Below are 16,953 nucleotides of genomic sequence, written 5' to 3' on the forward strand. Positions count from 1 at the left end.
TACATGTTTGTGTTGTGTTGTGGACGACAGGCGTGTTACATGTTTGTGTTGTGTTGTGGACGACAGGCGTGTTACATGTTTGTTTTGTGTTGTGGACGACAGGCATGTAACATGTTTGTTTTGTGTTGTGGACGACAGGCGTGTTACATGTTTGTGTTGTGTTGTGGACGACAGGCGTGTTACATGTTTGTGTTGTGTTGTGGACGACAGGCGTGTTACATGTTTGTGTTGTGTTGTGGATGACAGGCGTGTTACATGTTTGTGTTGTGTTGTGGACGACAGGAGTGTTACATGTTTGTGTTGTGTTGTGGACGACAGGCATGTTACATGTTTGTTTTGTGTTGTGGACGACAGGCGTGTTACATGTTTGTGTTGTGGACGACAGGCGTGTTACATGTTTGTGTTGTGTTGTGGACGACAGGCGTGTTACATGTTTGTGTTGTGTTGTGGACGGCAGGCATGTTACATGTTTGTTTTGTGTTGTGGACGACAGGCGTGTTACATGTTTGTGTTGTGTTGTGGACGACAGGCATGTAACATGTTTGTTTTGTGTTGTGGACGACAGGCATGTTACATGTTTGTGTTGTGTTGTGGACGACAGGCGTGTTACATGTTTGTGTTGTGTTGTGGACGACAGGCGTGTTACATGTTTGTGTTGTGTTGTGGATGACAGGCGTGTTACATGTTTGTGTTGTGTTGTGGACGACAGGCGTGTTACATGTTTGTGTTGTGTTGTGGACGACAGGCATGTTACATGTTTGTTTGTGTTGTGTTGTGGACGACAGGCGTGTTACATGTTTGTTTGTGTTGTGTTGTGGACGACAGGTGTGTTACATGTTTGTTTGTGTTGTGTTGTGGATGATAGGTGTATTACATGTTTGTGTTGTGTTGTGGACGACAGGCGTGTTACATGTTTGTGTTGTGTTGTGGACGACAGGTGTGTTACATGTTTGTGTTGTGTTGTGGACGACAGGCGTGTTACATGTTTGTTTGTGTTGTGGACGACAGGCGTGTTACATGTTTGTGTTGTGTTGTGGATGACAGGTGTGTTACATGTTTGTGTTGTGTTGTGGACGACAGGCGTGTTACATGTTTGTTTGTGTTGTGGACGACAGGCGTGTTACATGTTTGTGTTGTGTTGTGTTGTGGACGACAGGCATGTTACGGCATCCAGAAGGTCCCCAAGGGCAGCTGGCTGTGCCGGATCTGCGCCCTGGGCATCCTGCCCAAGTGCCAGCTGTGTCCCAAGAAGGGCGGAGCCATGAAGCCCACGCGCAGCGGAACCAAGTGGGTCCATGTCAGCTGTGCCTTGTGGATCCCAGAGGTGAATGCAAAACCTTTCACTTTTAAAATTGACCTGACAAGAATACTTTTTACCTGCAAAATAATGAATACTTGTTTCTTTTTTACCCTTCCTCTCATTTGTTCCCGTTTTCTTCGCAAAACTTGCCATTTTCAGCGTGTAGCTTGCTAGCTTGCTAGCTAGCTAGCGTTGTTGTTTCACAGCGGCGGAGGCATTTGAAAGCGATAACACGGGGAGCAGAAAGGGATTTCCCTTCGCTCCGACTGAAATGGTCGGAGCCAATGGCAGAGCTATTACCGGCACCCTACTTCCGTTGAGTCAGACTATGTGAAACTCAAAGCACTATGGGTTTGGCTCCTGCTGCTCCTCCCACACTGAACCTGCTGTGAGAGGATTTAGATGCAGGCGTCCACCACACCGTGTACAGTATGCTATGTAGGGCTGGGCAATATGACCAAAATCTCATATCCCGATATAGGTCATTTCATATCCCGATAACGATATACAGTACATCACGATATAATTTATTTTCTGTAAATTGAATTTATAGTTTATATAAAATGACCACATGGCCATTTATTTATGTAGCGGTTAAATCAGTTAAAATGTTGTCAATGTCAAATCCCACAAAGGATACATGCATTCAGAATACAGATAAGCATGGCTATTCTTTACAAGTTACAACACAAACAAATGTATACTTAGTTGCAAGGTAGTAGAATGAAACACAAACTGAACCACACCACCAGTTCAATTTTCAAAGATTACATTAGAGCAAAACGGGTAGATTAAATGTTATTTATAGTTCAGTCCAGTTCTCTCAGTTCATTGATAAAGGAACAAAAATCCTCCACTTCGGGATTTCCATGTTACCAGTTCAGTTCACTCAACAAAAATACTCCACTCCGGGATTTCCCGGTTATCTAACAAACACAACTCAAGGAAAGCTATAAGCTAAAGCTAACTAGCTAGCTTTAGCAAGCTAGACATTTGGTTGTCGGCTCCTCAATGGATTTCCTTGGGATGACAAGAGGATGAGAGAAGACGTTTTGCCAGGTTTAACGTTACGAGACACGCAAATATCAAACACGGACTTAACACAGCGCAAATGCTTGGGTAGACTAGGCGGACGTAACTTCTCCCTGCTCTTTACTCACCGGCTGATTTGTGCCACTCGGCTTGTTGACAGAGTCTGGTGCGTGCGTGTGTGGACGTGAGTAAAAAAACAACACAGAATGACGAAAGCACAGCATCATCCAAATGACGGACAATATTGCCATAAAGAGTGTGATTTGCAACACAACGATATAAACGATAGAGCATCATATGAAATTATAGACATTTTCTATCGTGAAAACGATATATTTCGTCATATCGCCTAGCCCTAATGCTGTGTTATTTGCATTGATAAATCAGTCAACACCATCTCATATTTGTCCACTGGTAGGTGAGCATCGGGAATCCAGAGAAGATGGAGCCGATCACCAATGTGTCCCACATTCCAAGCAACAGATGGGCTCTGATCTGCTGCCTATGTAAGGAGAAGAGCGGAGCGTGCATACAGGTAGAGTCTCAGATCACGCACACGCACACGCACACACACACACACACACACACACAGAGTAGTGTCGCTGTGGCACAAACAAATAACCGTTGATGACATTTACTCAGATGTGAAAAACAATTAAGGTGGGGCCCTATTAATAAAACACAACTAGGGGTGCATGATATATATCGATCCAATAAATTATCCGATGATAATGGCCATTTTACATCATTGTTTATTATTCCAATAATGACATTTTAGCCGATAAATAGACCCGATAACACAAAGCCAACTTTGCTTTGTTTTGCCTCGCGCGCATGTCAAACTGCAGTGTTAAGCTAACAGAGAGCTAACGTTGAGACCATAGACTGTATAGATACGTCTCCTGCATGCTAACAGAGAGCTAACGTTAAGACCATAGACTGTATAGACACGTCTCCTGCATGCTAACAGAGAGCTAACGTTAAGACCATACATGTAGACTGTATAGACGCGTTATTTCGAAACCCACATAGGTTTTGCCAAAACCACGCCCTGTGCCCGCCTACGCAGCAGTCAAGCGCCGGGATTGGCCAGGAGCAAGTCTTTTGTCTTCTTTTGACAGCTCGAATCCCCCACACCACAAACACTGCACGGCACGCAGCCCAGCGATTTCATGAACCAACTGAATTGCTCTTGATAGCGGACATTGAAATGAATTATGGTCACATACCTTCCTTAGTGTATTAATGCTAACGCTAATGAAAACGTAACACACAAGCTTTTAACACATTTCCCACACACCACAAACACTGTGCCCAGCCCAGCGATTTTATTAACCAAATTGCTCTTGATAGCGGACATTAAAAATAAATTACTGTAATAACGCCAATGAACACAAGCTTTTAACATACAATCGATTTTTAAACATTTATTTCAAAACATCATTGTAAAATTCAGGCCTTTAGCCAAAGCTTCAATAACAGAGCTCAGCTGACAGTTTAACCTGCAAATTAAAAATATAAAATTAAAAATACAATAGGCTACAGCACATAGGCCTAGCTTCCCCCCCCCCAATTACAGCCGTTAGTTCCAGGCCAGTGAAGTCTCAACAATGCAATAATATAAAATCATAGATAAAAAGTTGAATCATACACAATAAATAAAACCAAAAGTAAAGGGTTAGCCTTCCCAATGGCCAAGGGCAGCATCTGTTATTCTGGCCTCATAATAAGAACTGAGGCGGGTGGTCAGAAAGTCAAATAACTGCGGTACATTGTATGCTTTGGTGCGATGTAGGATTTTGTCTTTCAATATCCTCATTGCAGCCTCTGTCCCTGTAACAGAGAGCCCAACATGAGCATGAGCGCCTGGCCAATCCCGGCACTTGACTGCTGCGTAGGCGGGCACAGGGTGTGGTTTTGGCGTAACCTACGTGGGTTTCGAAATAACGCTGTATAGACACGTCTCCTGCCTGCTAACAGAGAGCTAACGTTGAGACCATAGACTGTATAGACACGTCTCCTACATGCTAACAGAGAGCTAACGTTAAGACCATAGACTGTATAGACACGTCTCCTGCATGCTAACAGAGAGCTAACGTTAAGACCATAGACTGTATAGACACGTCTCCTGCATGCTAACAGAGGGATAATGTTAAGAGGAGCTGCTGGGTGCTACTGTCGCAAATGCTCCTTGTGTGAGTGAGTGCACACAGCCAGTAGCCAGCTACGGCTACGGCAACATAGGCTCAGGTCTGGAGACGTTCGCATTAGTGTAGCGCCGAGATGGGCCAGGGAACAGTAGACAGAATATCAGCTTTTCTTAATGCAGTAACAAGCCTTGAAACATTTTCTGTTGCTGTAATAAAGACAGTTTAAGACCATTTCTACTACATTTCTAGTGTTTCTAGAGCTACTGGGTGCTGCTACTGTTGGCTGGGCCCAGAGGCCAGGGCAAATGTGTCACTCTTAAAGAGACAGGCACCGGTAAAAATGATAAATAATAAGTAAAAAAAAAAAAAAATCTACTTTCAATAATAACAGTCGATCTTGATAATAAAAACGATTATTCGAAAATTCAAAATTCGTTGCCCATCCCTAATCTTCAACCACACAGACAGTGGTGCTGGATAAACACTTTTTTTATGACGGTAATGAAACGGGTACCTTTGCTACTTTCAAATACCCCGGTATATAAGGTACTACCTTATTACCGCCCAACCCTAGTGGTACCGGGTTTCGGTACCCAAACTTATGGGTTTTTAGCATTATGCTTATAGGCATTTAATTTCTCACTCTTGTGGAAATTCGGTCTTTAGGAACAGGGCAATTGAAACTAAATTCATGTGTTTAATGTCTGATTGTCCATCTTTTTCTTTTTTCGCTCCTGCAGTGCTCGGCGAAAAACTGCCGGACGGCCTTCCACGTGACGTGCGCCCTCCACGCCAGCCTGGAGATGAACACTATCCTCACTGAGGAGGACGAGGTCAAGTTCAAGTCCTATTGCCCCAAACACTCTGCAGGGGGGCTGGAGGGGGGCGAGCCTAGGGACCCCGACTCAGGGGGCGAGGAGGAGAAGGAGGGCGTCAGGGAGCAGAAGGGCAGGAGGAGGGGTCGGGTGAGAGGGGAGGAAGACGCCTCCTCCTCCTCTCTCAGAAGGGGTCGGGTGAGAGGGGAGGACGACGCCGCCTCCTCCTCCTCCTCCTCGCTCTCCTCCTCTCTCTCCTCCTCTGTCGCTCCCCAGCCTGCCTCCAGGAGCCCCGGCGGTGACACGGAGGGCGTCAGCAGCCGAAAGCCAGAGGTGGGTAGTACTCAAGTACATTTACTCAGTTACATGTACTTCAGTATTTTTTAATTTTTTAAATAAATTGTAATGTACTTCTAACAGTAGTTTTCCCGGTATATTTTTTACCCTGAAGTACATATTGCGATAAAATATATGTACTTTTAGTCAGTTACATTTGGCCATTAATAGGTAGAGTAGCTAGAAGTGTCTAGAACACACACCCCACTCTGCAACTTGAATGAGTCGATTTGAAAGACAATGGGACAGTCTTGGGTGTTGAAATTTCTCGATTATTAGATCACCTCACGAATGTAATTTTCTAGCTCGTTAATGCAATATCTCAGGAACGCCTTGACTGAATTTTGTCACATTTGGCCCAAACATCCACTTGGACTCAAGGATGAACTGATTCGATTTTGGTGGTCAAAGTTCAAGGTCACTGACCTCACGAATGCCATTTTCTAGCTTGTTAACGTGATATCTCAGGAACGCCTTGACAGAATTTATTCACATTTGGCTCAAACGTCAAAGTCTGGACAGACATGGATGTCAACTGCTCACTTGTTGACGGAGGCATAAATCCGCGGTGCGGTCGTTCTAGTTATGCCTCTGCCGGCGATAGCCAGGCCAGAGGGATTATGGATCCGGGTTGTCCGTACGTACGTCCGTACATACATCCGTCCGTCCGATGTTCGTTAATGCGATATCTGAGGAACGCCTTGATGGAATTTCATCAAATTTGCCTCAGACATCGGCTTAGATTCAAGGATGATCTGATTAGATTTTGGTGGTCAAAGGTCAAAGGCCAAGGTCACTGACCTCTCGAACGCCATTTTCAAGCTTGTTAACGCAATATCTCAGGAATCCCTTGACGGAATTTCATCAAATTTGCCTCAAACATCGACTTGGACTCAAGCATGAACTGATTAGATTTTGGTGGTCAAAGGTCAAAGTCGCTGTGACCTCTCGAACGCCATTTTCAAGCTTGTTAACGCGATATCTCAGGAATGCCTTGACGGAATTTCATCAAATTTGCCTCAAACATCGACTTGGACTCAAGGATGAAGTGATTCGATTTTGGTGGTCAAAGGTCAAAGTCCAAGGTCACTGACCTCTCGAACGGCATTTTCAAGCTTGTTAACGCGATATCTCAGGAATGCTTTGATGGAGTTTCATCAAATTTGCTTCAAACATCGACTTGGACTCAAGGATGAACTGATTAGATTTTGATGGTTAAAGGTCAAAGTTCAACGTCACTGTGACCTCACACACCCAATTTCCAAGCTCTGTAATGCAACATCTCAGGAGCGCCTTGACGGAATTTCTTCCAATTTGCCTCAAATGGCGATTTGGACTCAAGAATGAACTAATGGCGGAGGCATAAATCCGCGGTGCGGTCGTTCTAGTTTTATTATGTTTTCCCTCTGCTGCCCTGGTCGCTGCTCCACCCTCTGCCGATCTGGGGAGAGCCGAGACTAGCACCATGCTTCCTCCGAGACATGCGCAGTAGCTAGCCAATCCGGCTTCCCTCCCGCAGTCACAGCCAATCGTGCCTGTATGGACGCCCGACCAAGCCGGGGATAACACGAGGATGTCGGGCTGCTCGATTAATCAAATTTTAATGTAGATTACGATTTGGGCTGTCCACGATTATGAAAACAAGATAATCAACATAAAACGATTTTGCGGCTCTTGTCTCTCTCGTTCTGTCTTGTGTTGTAAATCAAGCGCACCCCTTCCTTTGCTCTGCCCCTCCCCCAAAGCCCAAAGCACACCAGCTCGAGTTGTGACTGTCGTGTGAAGAGCCACAGGCACGTTTCTCCTCCCCGCATATTTCACAGAAAGAGAGCCGCTGGTCGAGAAGAGAGGTGAAACAACGTATGTGGGGTGGAAACACTATGGTTTCGCCGAGTTTAAAGGTCCTTACACTGCGCATATCTTGCACTGTTTGTTCCAAGTCTGTGCCTGTGATTGACAGGTGGGTCAAAACTCGCATCGCAATTCCGTGCTGTATATTCGCATCGCTCTTGATGTGTAACTGATGTGTAACTTACACATCAAGAGCGATGCGAATATACAGCACGGAATTGCGTTGCAAGTTTTTACCCACCTGTCAAGATATGCGCGGTCGTGGCAGCACCCCGCAACACGACCTCTCCCTCTGTTTAATCACTTGAAATCCACTCACAAAGGGGTCTATGACCAAGAAATAACGCTAAATGAACAAAAAGACAAAGTTTATGGTCTAGTTACTCCTGCCACAACACAGTCATCGATTCAGGACACTCTTTACAATGCGACCGCATTGATATGATGCATGAATATGCATTCAACAGCTAATGATCTCACAGATAAACATTAACAATAGCCTATTATGAACCTAAACGTAAGTCGCTTTGGATAAAACCATCTGCCAAATGAGTAATTTAATGTAATGTAAATGAACGTTACTCAATAGCGTTCTCATTTGGTTAGATTTGAGGTTTAAGGACTACTAGTTCAGATGTTTACCAACATATTGAATGTAGATTAATAGTTGCAGTTGGTTGTGGCAGTTCACTGCAACATAGTAGGCCTACATATACTGTATATTTATTTTAGTTTTTATTTTATTTCTAAATCTTTGCACTTTTATTATTTATTTATTTTCAATTATATCTAAAATCCAAAGACATCCAATGTTAAAAAGAAAAGCCAGTGTCAATGTTCAATAAATGCATGATGTTCTCAATGTCAATGAGTAATCGTGTTAAATAATCGTGATCTCAATATCAATCAAAATAATCGTGATTTTGATTTTTGCCATAATCGAGCAGCCCTACGTGAACCTGCGCTCCTCGTGTTGGTAGGCAGGGAATCTACTGCTACACTATCCGTACGCCCCCGCAACCCAAGTCTTGACATCTCTCCACTGCTGCCCACCTCAGAGCCGACTGTCCCTTGCACATATCCCGGCATTGCCATGGCATGTGTGGGAAAAATGCAAGATGGAAATGCCCCTGAATGTAGCATATGTGTGAATAGTGAAAATCACTAGTGGCCCCTGAAAGGTTATCCCAGTAGCCTAATTTTCTACTCTTAACATACTGTAAAGTTTGCACCATATGCTCCAGGGTTAAGTAAGCGAAGACCATATAACATTACCGTAATAAATTGTCTAGTTACTGAAGTTGAGTCATTTTTTACAAGATACTTTTTTCACTCTTACTCAAGTAATTATTTGTATGTGTACTTTTTATTTCTACTTGAGTAAATAATAAAGTAACTGTACTTTTACTTGAGTACCGTTTTTGTTTACCCACCACTGCCGCCAGCAGGAGGAGACAGGGGTCAACCTCCGTAAGCTGAAGCTTGCGGAGCTGGAGGAGAACTTCTTCCAGTTGGTGCAGGCGGCGGAGGTGGCTGCACGGCTGCAGCTCCCCCTGGAGGCCGTGGACTTCCTGTACCAGTACTGGAAGCTCAAACGCAAAGCCAACTTCAACCAGCCGCTGCTCACGCCCAAGAAGGATGAGGAAGAGAGCCTGGCACGCCGCGAGCATGAGGTGCTGCTGCGCCGCCTGCAGCTCTTCACACACCTCCGCCAGGATCTGGAGAGGGTAGGTGACCACATAGAGATATAGGAGTTGCACCATCTCCATTCACTCCAATGGACTCATTTTCTTGCTCCAGGAGCAGCAGGCAAATCAGTAAGGGTCAGCAGTCAGGGTTTTTTTTTTTTTTTTTTTTATAATATATATTTATTATGATTTTTAAACAGAAACACAAACAATATAGACAACACACACAATGGCCAAAGAATAGAAAATATCTCAATTAGATCCTTAAGACATGATATATATACAGGGGTACTCAGTCCATTATCATCAACAGTAAACAGTAATGGGACAGCTAAACCTCTGAGGAGGGGGGGGGGGGGGGGGGGGAGAGAGAAAAAAAAAAAAAAGTATATGTATATGTGTATATGTGTATACATACATACACACATACATTATATACATACACTTGTATCAATACATGTACACTCCCATTCTGTACATTTCCAGACAAATACATTTCAAATGGTATCATCTTACGGCCCAAAAACATCTCTTAGGCAATTTTCAGTGTTACAGTCTGCCATTCCTTTTAATATAGTACTTGTAAGTCTTTCACCAGCATATTTAAAGAAGGCTGTCCAAATCTGAAAAAAATCGCCTGTTTTACATTTAAGTCTATATGTTAAGTATTCCATTGGAATGAACTCAAATATCAATTTATGCCATCCTGCAATCGTAGGTGGCACATTATCAATCCATTTGAACAATATGTTCTTTCGGGCAGCAAAAGTAAGAATATTGAACAGCCTTCTTTGATAAGAGCCTTTGATGTGAGGGCTAGGTACACCAAGGAGTAAAGACTGAGGTTCAGCATCTAGATGAACATTGAAAATCAAGTTAAGTTTATCAACAATTTTACCCCAGTACTCCTCAATATGAACACATGCCCAAACACAATGTCTATAGCTTCCCACCTCCACATGGCATTTTGAGCACATTTCTGTCAGATTTGGATTCATCTTGTGTCTAAGTTGGGGGGTAATTTGTAAACGATGCAATATCCTAAACTGGCTTTCTCTGCTTCTATTACATATGGAAATTTCTTTCGCAAACTGCCATATGTCTGACCATGTTCTTTCATCTATTGTGAGATTGAAATCATTATTCCATATGTGTCGCAAATATTCAGAGGACATAGTACTAGCAATGTGAAGCTCCACATATCCCTGACGAAGAAATGATTTCCTGCTTCTTTTAAGGAGTAAGCATTCTATCTTTGAGGTCTGACAATCAAACAGGTGACTGTTTTGATCTTGGATAAAGCTGCGAATCTGCAAATATCTGAAGAATTGATTTACAGGAAGACCATACTTCTGTCGGATTTGTTCAAATGTAAGCATCACTCCTTTCTCAAATAGGTGACCTAAAGTTACAATCCCCATATCCATCCAGAGATTAAATCCCCCGTCTGACGCTGGAGCAAAGTCAATATTACCTTGTATGGGAGCCAGGGAAGAAAGTGTTTTTGAGCGGCCCTCTAACTTTCTTATCGCCTGCCAGGCTTGCAGACTAGTTCTGATGATGATGTTATTCTCCATGGCCCTCTTAATTTTAATTTTCTTTGGGTCTAAAGCAAATAAAAGACTTGCCAGAGTATTACCTGCATTAAACGATTCCAGATCCAGCCAAACTGATTCTGGATCATTATTAATCCAGTCAGCCATATACCGAAGCTGCACAGCCAATTGATAAAGTCTAATATTTGGAGCCCCTAATCCTCCCTTCTCCACCGACATCTGTAACTTAGCCATTTTCAATCGCGGTTTCTTTTTATTCCAAATAAACGTACTGAACCAGCCATTAACCCTTTTGATTGTTTTATTGTTGAGTAGAATAGGGACCATTTGAAAATAATACAGAAGCCGTGGTAAAATATTCATTTTAAGTAAGGCGATCCTACCCAGCAGAGAGAGTGGTAAAGATATCCACCTGTCTAGATCGTCCCTAATACGCTTTAAAAGGGGTTCAAAATTAGCCTTGTACATTGCTTCTAGTGATGGGGTGATCGAAATCCCCAGGTAAGTAAAACCTTTGGGTGACAGTTTAAATGGAGATGGGATAGGATGATGATTGTTTAATGGCATGGCTTCAGATTTAAAAAAATTAATTTTATAGCCCGAGAATTCACTGAATTGATTTATTACCTCCAAAACAGCTGGTACAGATGTCTGTGGATTAGTTAGAAAAAGTAAAACGTCATCGGCATATAGGGCTATTTTATGATCTTTTCCACCAACAGAAATTCCAGTAATAGCTAGGCTGCTCCTTATAGCTTCCGCAAGGGGCTCAATAACAATCGCAAACAGCAGGGGGGACATTGGGCACCCCTGCCTAGTCCCCCTACCCAGGGGGAAGTAGGAGGAGCGCTGACCATTAATCAGAACAGCGGCAAGTGGCCTATTATATAACAACTTAACCCAATCACAAAATGTGTCTCCAATCCCAAAAGTACTTAGTGCAGAGAAGAGAAAAGGCCATTCGACTCTGTCGAAGGCCTTCTCTGCATCTAAACTTATGACCACACTGTCCAGTTTTTGCTGTTGAGATAACTGAATTATGTTTAACAGCCTTCTCATGTTATTACAGGAGTTCCTACCCAAAACAAAACCTGTCTGATCAGTATTAATAATGAATGGGAGAACCTTCTCAAGGCGCTGTGCTAACACTTTAGATAGTATCTTGAAATCAACATTCAAAAGGCTAATAGGGCGATATGATGGGCACTCATCGGCCGGCTTACCCTTCTTAAGTATCAAGCTAATATTGGCTTCAGTGAGGGATCTAGGCAGAGAGCCTCTATCAAATGATTCATTTATCATCTCCAAAAAAGGATCCATAAGTTCTGATTTAAATTCTTTGTAAAACTCACAGCTAAGGCCATCAGGGCCCGGGGCCTTTCCCGACTGCAGGGCCTGCAGAGCCTCCAAGACCTCCTGCTTCGTAATTGGTTCGTTTAATCCTTGTTTTTGTTCATCCGTTATCTTAGGTAGAGTAAGTTTAGCCATGAATCTATCAATTAAGTGTTGTACTCCTGGTGGCTCTTCACTAGTGTATAACTGACTATAAAAATCCCTAAAGATCCTACTGATACTGTTTGTATCAAATTTATTATGTCCACTTGTATCTTTGATAGATGAAATTGTCTGAGAATCAGCCTTCCTGTTTACTAGTCTCGCAAGATACTTACTTGGTTTATTACCATGCTCATATAGCCTTTGTTTAGCGAATCTAATGCTCTGCTCGGCCCTGTGGGTAAGAAGAGAGTTTAGAGATGCTCTTGTAGCCAGCATCATTTTCATATTACTATCAGTTGGGTATTGGGCATATATTTTTTCCAAATCAGAAAGTTCACTTTCTAATTTCCTTTGTGCTTCTCGAGATTTGCGTTGTTTACTCCTGACATAGGAAATAATTAAGCCTCTAGCATAGGCCTTGCAGGTCTCCCATATTACTGACGGGGACATATCTGGGGTTTTGTTTATTGAGTAAAACAAATTAAATTCTGATTTAAAATATAAAACAAATTTTGCATCACTAAGTAACTGTGTGTCGAACCTCCAAGAGTTAGAAAAGCACTGTTTTTCTCCAGACAGAATCTGTAAAAATACTGGACTGTGGTCAGAAATAGAAATACTCCCTATATCACAAGACACCACAGAAGCTAGCAGTAACTTCGGCAGAAAAAAGTAATCAATCCTAGAACTACTTTTGTGAGCATTTGAAAAAAAAGTGAACTCCTTTAAAGTGGGATGTATGGTTCTCCAAACATCCACAAATCCAAACTCATCACAAGTGTCCGCTAATACCCTGGCTCTTTTTGAAGGGGCCCCAGATTGCGCTGGCAATCTATCTAAAAGTGGATTCTTATGGCAATTAAAGTCCCCTCCTACAATAGAGCATTCAGTTTCAAGTTCAGCAAACTCCAGGAATGCCTTGGTAATAAACTCAGTAGGGTGGTTTGGTGGTGCATATATATTGAGAATTGAGATGCATTTACCATATAGTACACCCTTAACAATAACATATCGTCCACTACTGTCTTTAACACAAGATTCAAGTTTAAAGGGTAATTTTTTGTTAATCAAAATACATACCCCTCTACTGTTTGAGGTGTAAGATGAAAAATAAATCTCACCAACCCAGTCCCGTTTGAGCTTAAGATGTTCCCCGTCCTTCAGGTGGGTTTCCTGCAGGAGTGCTATTTCCACTCCTTCTTTTTTGAGGGAGGTGAAGATCTTTTTTCTCTTCACTGGGTGATGAATGCCCTGTACATTCCAAGTACAGAATTTTATGGTAGAAATGGTCATCTCAAGCCGTTGCTATTCATCATTGCTGTATATAAATCATTATCCAAAACTGTTACCATAATGACCCTGGATAGCAAGATTGATGCACTAATAAGACTGAGTACATTGTGAGCAAATAACAAAATAGTGGCCATTCTGCAGACAAACAAAAAAACAGTCAGGGTTTTTTGAGGCCCACACCAACCCATCCCCTCATTAGAGGCAGTCCACCCGGCGGGCCGCCAACTGCCAATTTAAAGTCATATGTCTCAGGATCCTGTTTTTTTCTTTGTGTGTTTTTGATATAAAGTATGTTGTGATACTGTTACTGGTGTTACTGCTGCTGTAACGCAAGAATTTCCCTCTGGGGATAAATCTATTTTCCGAGGTGTCCAAACTCTCTCTCTCAGTCGTTACAAACTCTAAATAGTTATCGGTCTTTCTTTAATTAATGGGAAAGCCCTTCAAAAGGAGGTAGGCTTCCTGTGAAACAGTTCTTATTCTTTCAAATATCTTGTTTTAATTATCTCACATGTCTTCACCGCTCTCAATTGTTTCACGTCGCAGTAAATTTGAAAAATACATCACAGTCCATTAACACACAAATCCGTTGATCTGATGATCATACTGTATATATGTCTTGGAGCCTGTTTACACGGCAATGCTCCCAGCGTTCTTGGGGCTTGGAAATGCAAAAAAGTGGAAACAGATTCCCAGAGTGGAATTCTTTGATAACGCCGCCATGTAAAGTGGCGAAACGCAATTCAGGTGACGACACAGCCCCCCTTCGCCATAGAAGACAATGATAGACAATATAGGAGCATTGAACTAGCCCAATACAGCCTTATGGCACAATGAATGTCATTGGCATTCAACAAACATGATAACGATTTGCTAAAAACACATAATCTCCGTTAAGTGCCCGCTACTATTAATCACTCCCGCATTAAATAATTAAAGACATCTCACGCCCAGATGCATTTCCTCAAGTCCCTGCAAAGAAAACAGGTATTTTTTATGGGGCTTTACTGGGTTTTTATTATGTAATCCAATCTGGAACAGTTTATTACCATTCGTGACTTCTGTGTCACTCTATCACGTGGAAAATTCATTTAAAGTTTAATCCTACAAAGCGAAATCAAGCCCGTTAGAAATAGACAGAGTAGAGGAAGCTAGGCGTTTTTACCTTCAAAATAAAATAATTAATTTATAACTGGGTAAATACAAGTCAGGGCCGTCGACTCACTAGGTATTAAAATTGACTTTTAGTTGTCTGTGTTCTATATGTCTTCTGTGTATTTCGGATCACACACAAAAAAACGTTGTAACATGCATCAATAAGGCTATTAGTTTATTTAATTACCATTATTGTGAAGGTTTTAACCAGAAGTTTCGGCTTCGGTCTGCACGCAAATCGTTATCACAAACGCTGTGTATAAACACAAAATGTGCCATTTTATGCAGAGACTGTTGTTCTCTAAAACATGGCGTTGGTGTTCTTTCATTAACTTTCCACTCTCCCGACTTCAGGTGCGTAACCTGACCTACATGGTGACTCGGCGGGAGAAGATGAAGCGCTCGCTGTGGAGAGTCCAGGAGCAAATCTTCCAGCACCAAGTCCGTCTGCTGGACCATGAGCTGCTCAGCGGTGAGTGGACTGGAGTGACATGACTTAACCTTAGTGACAGAACACAGGTCATTTAGTGACATAAAACAGCTTAACACAGATTATTTAGGCCCCGTTCAGACTACAGGCAAATCTGATTTGTTTCTCAAGTCAGATTTTTGATTAGTTTCCCAAATCTGATTTGGTAAAGTGTCCGCACTGCCACAAATCAGATTTTGGCAAGTGTTCAAGTCAGATCTGTGTGTCCAGACAGCACCAACCTATCTGCATGGGTTACTGTGGTAACGACATGGGGGTCGGTAAACCTGTATAATGTAACCGAGCGAGGCAGGCGCCAGGTTTATTTTCAGTACATGGCTATATAATTTGTAAAGATTTTATTATAAAAGATATATGCTGTATTCTGTTCCTAAAATGTTTTATATTTTCTGAAATATTTATTTATTATTATTTATTGAAAGATTTATTTCAAATTGTTTTTTTTTTGTTTTTTTTATATATTTCATGTATTTAATGAATTAATGTAAGTTTAATTGTGTTTCTGATTTATTAGGTATTGAGTATTGAATCAGTATCGACTATTGTGTCGGTATCGAGTATCATGATACTTAACTTGGTATCAAAGTCAAAATGTTAGTGACAACACTAGTCTGCGATACCGTGAAACCATGGTGTTTTTGTCCAAGGTTATCATACCGTCAAAAACTCATACAGCACATCCCTAGAAACCATTTCAGTCAGGACCACTTTATTCAAAAACACAAGACCACTTAGATCAATTTAAAGCTTTTATTAGCATGAGTTATATTTGGCAGTATGGCTCTGTTCTGGAGGCTCTCTGCCCTTCTATGCGCATACATGGAAAGCCTAAGGCAGGGAGAGCGGCATAGGGCTGTGAATCTTCACTAGCCTCACGATTCGATTCGATTACGATTCATGTGTCAACGATTCGATTCGATTCCAGGATGCATCACGATGCATCTCGATACAGCTCAAAGTATTGCAGCTCCAAGTATCAAATCCTCAATTTTCTGTATTATTACTGCACATGGCTACTTTTCATCAATTAATACAAGCAGACAGATAAATATCAAGTCCCTTTTTTACTTAGAAAGTGCTTTAAAATCTGAATGTCAACAGAAATTTAAACATAAACGATTCAACGATTCATCTGTCAACGATTCGATTCGATTCACACGTCCGCATCGCGATGCATCGATTATACGATTAATTTTGACACCCCTAAGCGGCAGCAGCAGATTCTGGGAGCTCCTTGCCCCTCCATGAACAACATGGAATAGCCGAAGGAAGTGGGTTGCAAACAGCTTGCAGATGAAGCAGCCATCTTAGGCAGCAGACTCGAGCAGAATTAAAGAGGGTGCCCTGTTTGAGTTGAGCCAATTAAATGCATCAGCTAAGCAGTCAGCTGATGTGGGCTGGGTTTGAGATCAGCTCCTAATCAGCTGTGGGCTGGGTTTAAGCTGGGCTTGACATCCGTGGCCTGTCTGAACTACCGCTGTGCTCGATTTGTTTATTATATCCCAATCGCAATATTGTCCACAATAATTGCAATCGCACCTTTTCCCCAAATTGTGCAGCACTAATTTGGACTAGGAAGTTGGACTCTGACTTGTTAATTGATAAAGACAGTTTTTTTGGCATAAGATATTGATAGCTAGATTAATACCATGACATTAATGTTGTGCAAGGGCAGGCACATGTGTTCCACCTACATGTGGATTCACGCTCATGTTCAGTAACTCCGGAATCGGACTCAGGTAATGGGGACTCAACTCTGACTTGACTCTGACTCTTCTTTGGTGACTCGG

At 42.2% G+C, this 16,953-nt stretch overlaps 1 protein-coding gene across 1 annotated transcript in view; it reads left to right on the forward strand.

The window, feature by feature from the left end:
• Window positions 1–16,953, forward strand: part of jade1 (jade family PHD finger 1) — a 32,364-nt gene that overhangs the window by 12,457 nt on the left and 2,954 nt on the right. Inside the window, exons 7-11 of the mRNA XM_083633297.1 lie at window positions 1,157–1,324; window positions 2,751–2,867; window positions 5,223–5,495; window positions 8,930–9,211; window positions 15,028–15,145. Of these exons, the coding sequence (XP_083489423.1) occupies window positions 1,157–1,324; window positions 2,751–2,867; window positions 5,223–5,495; window positions 8,930–9,211; window positions 15,028–15,145 (958 nt within the window). The remainder of the gene's footprint in view (window positions 1–1,156; window positions 1,325–2,750; window positions 2,868–5,222; window positions 5,496–8,929; window positions 9,212–15,027; window positions 15,146–16,953) is intronic.

Source organism: Poromitra crassiceps (assembly GCF_964638095.1).
Source record: "Poromitra crassiceps genome assembly, chromosome: 3".
NCBI classification, from domain to species: domain Eukaryota; kingdom Metazoa; phylum Chordata; class Actinopteri; order Beryciformes; family Melamphaidae; genus Poromitra; species Poromitra crassiceps.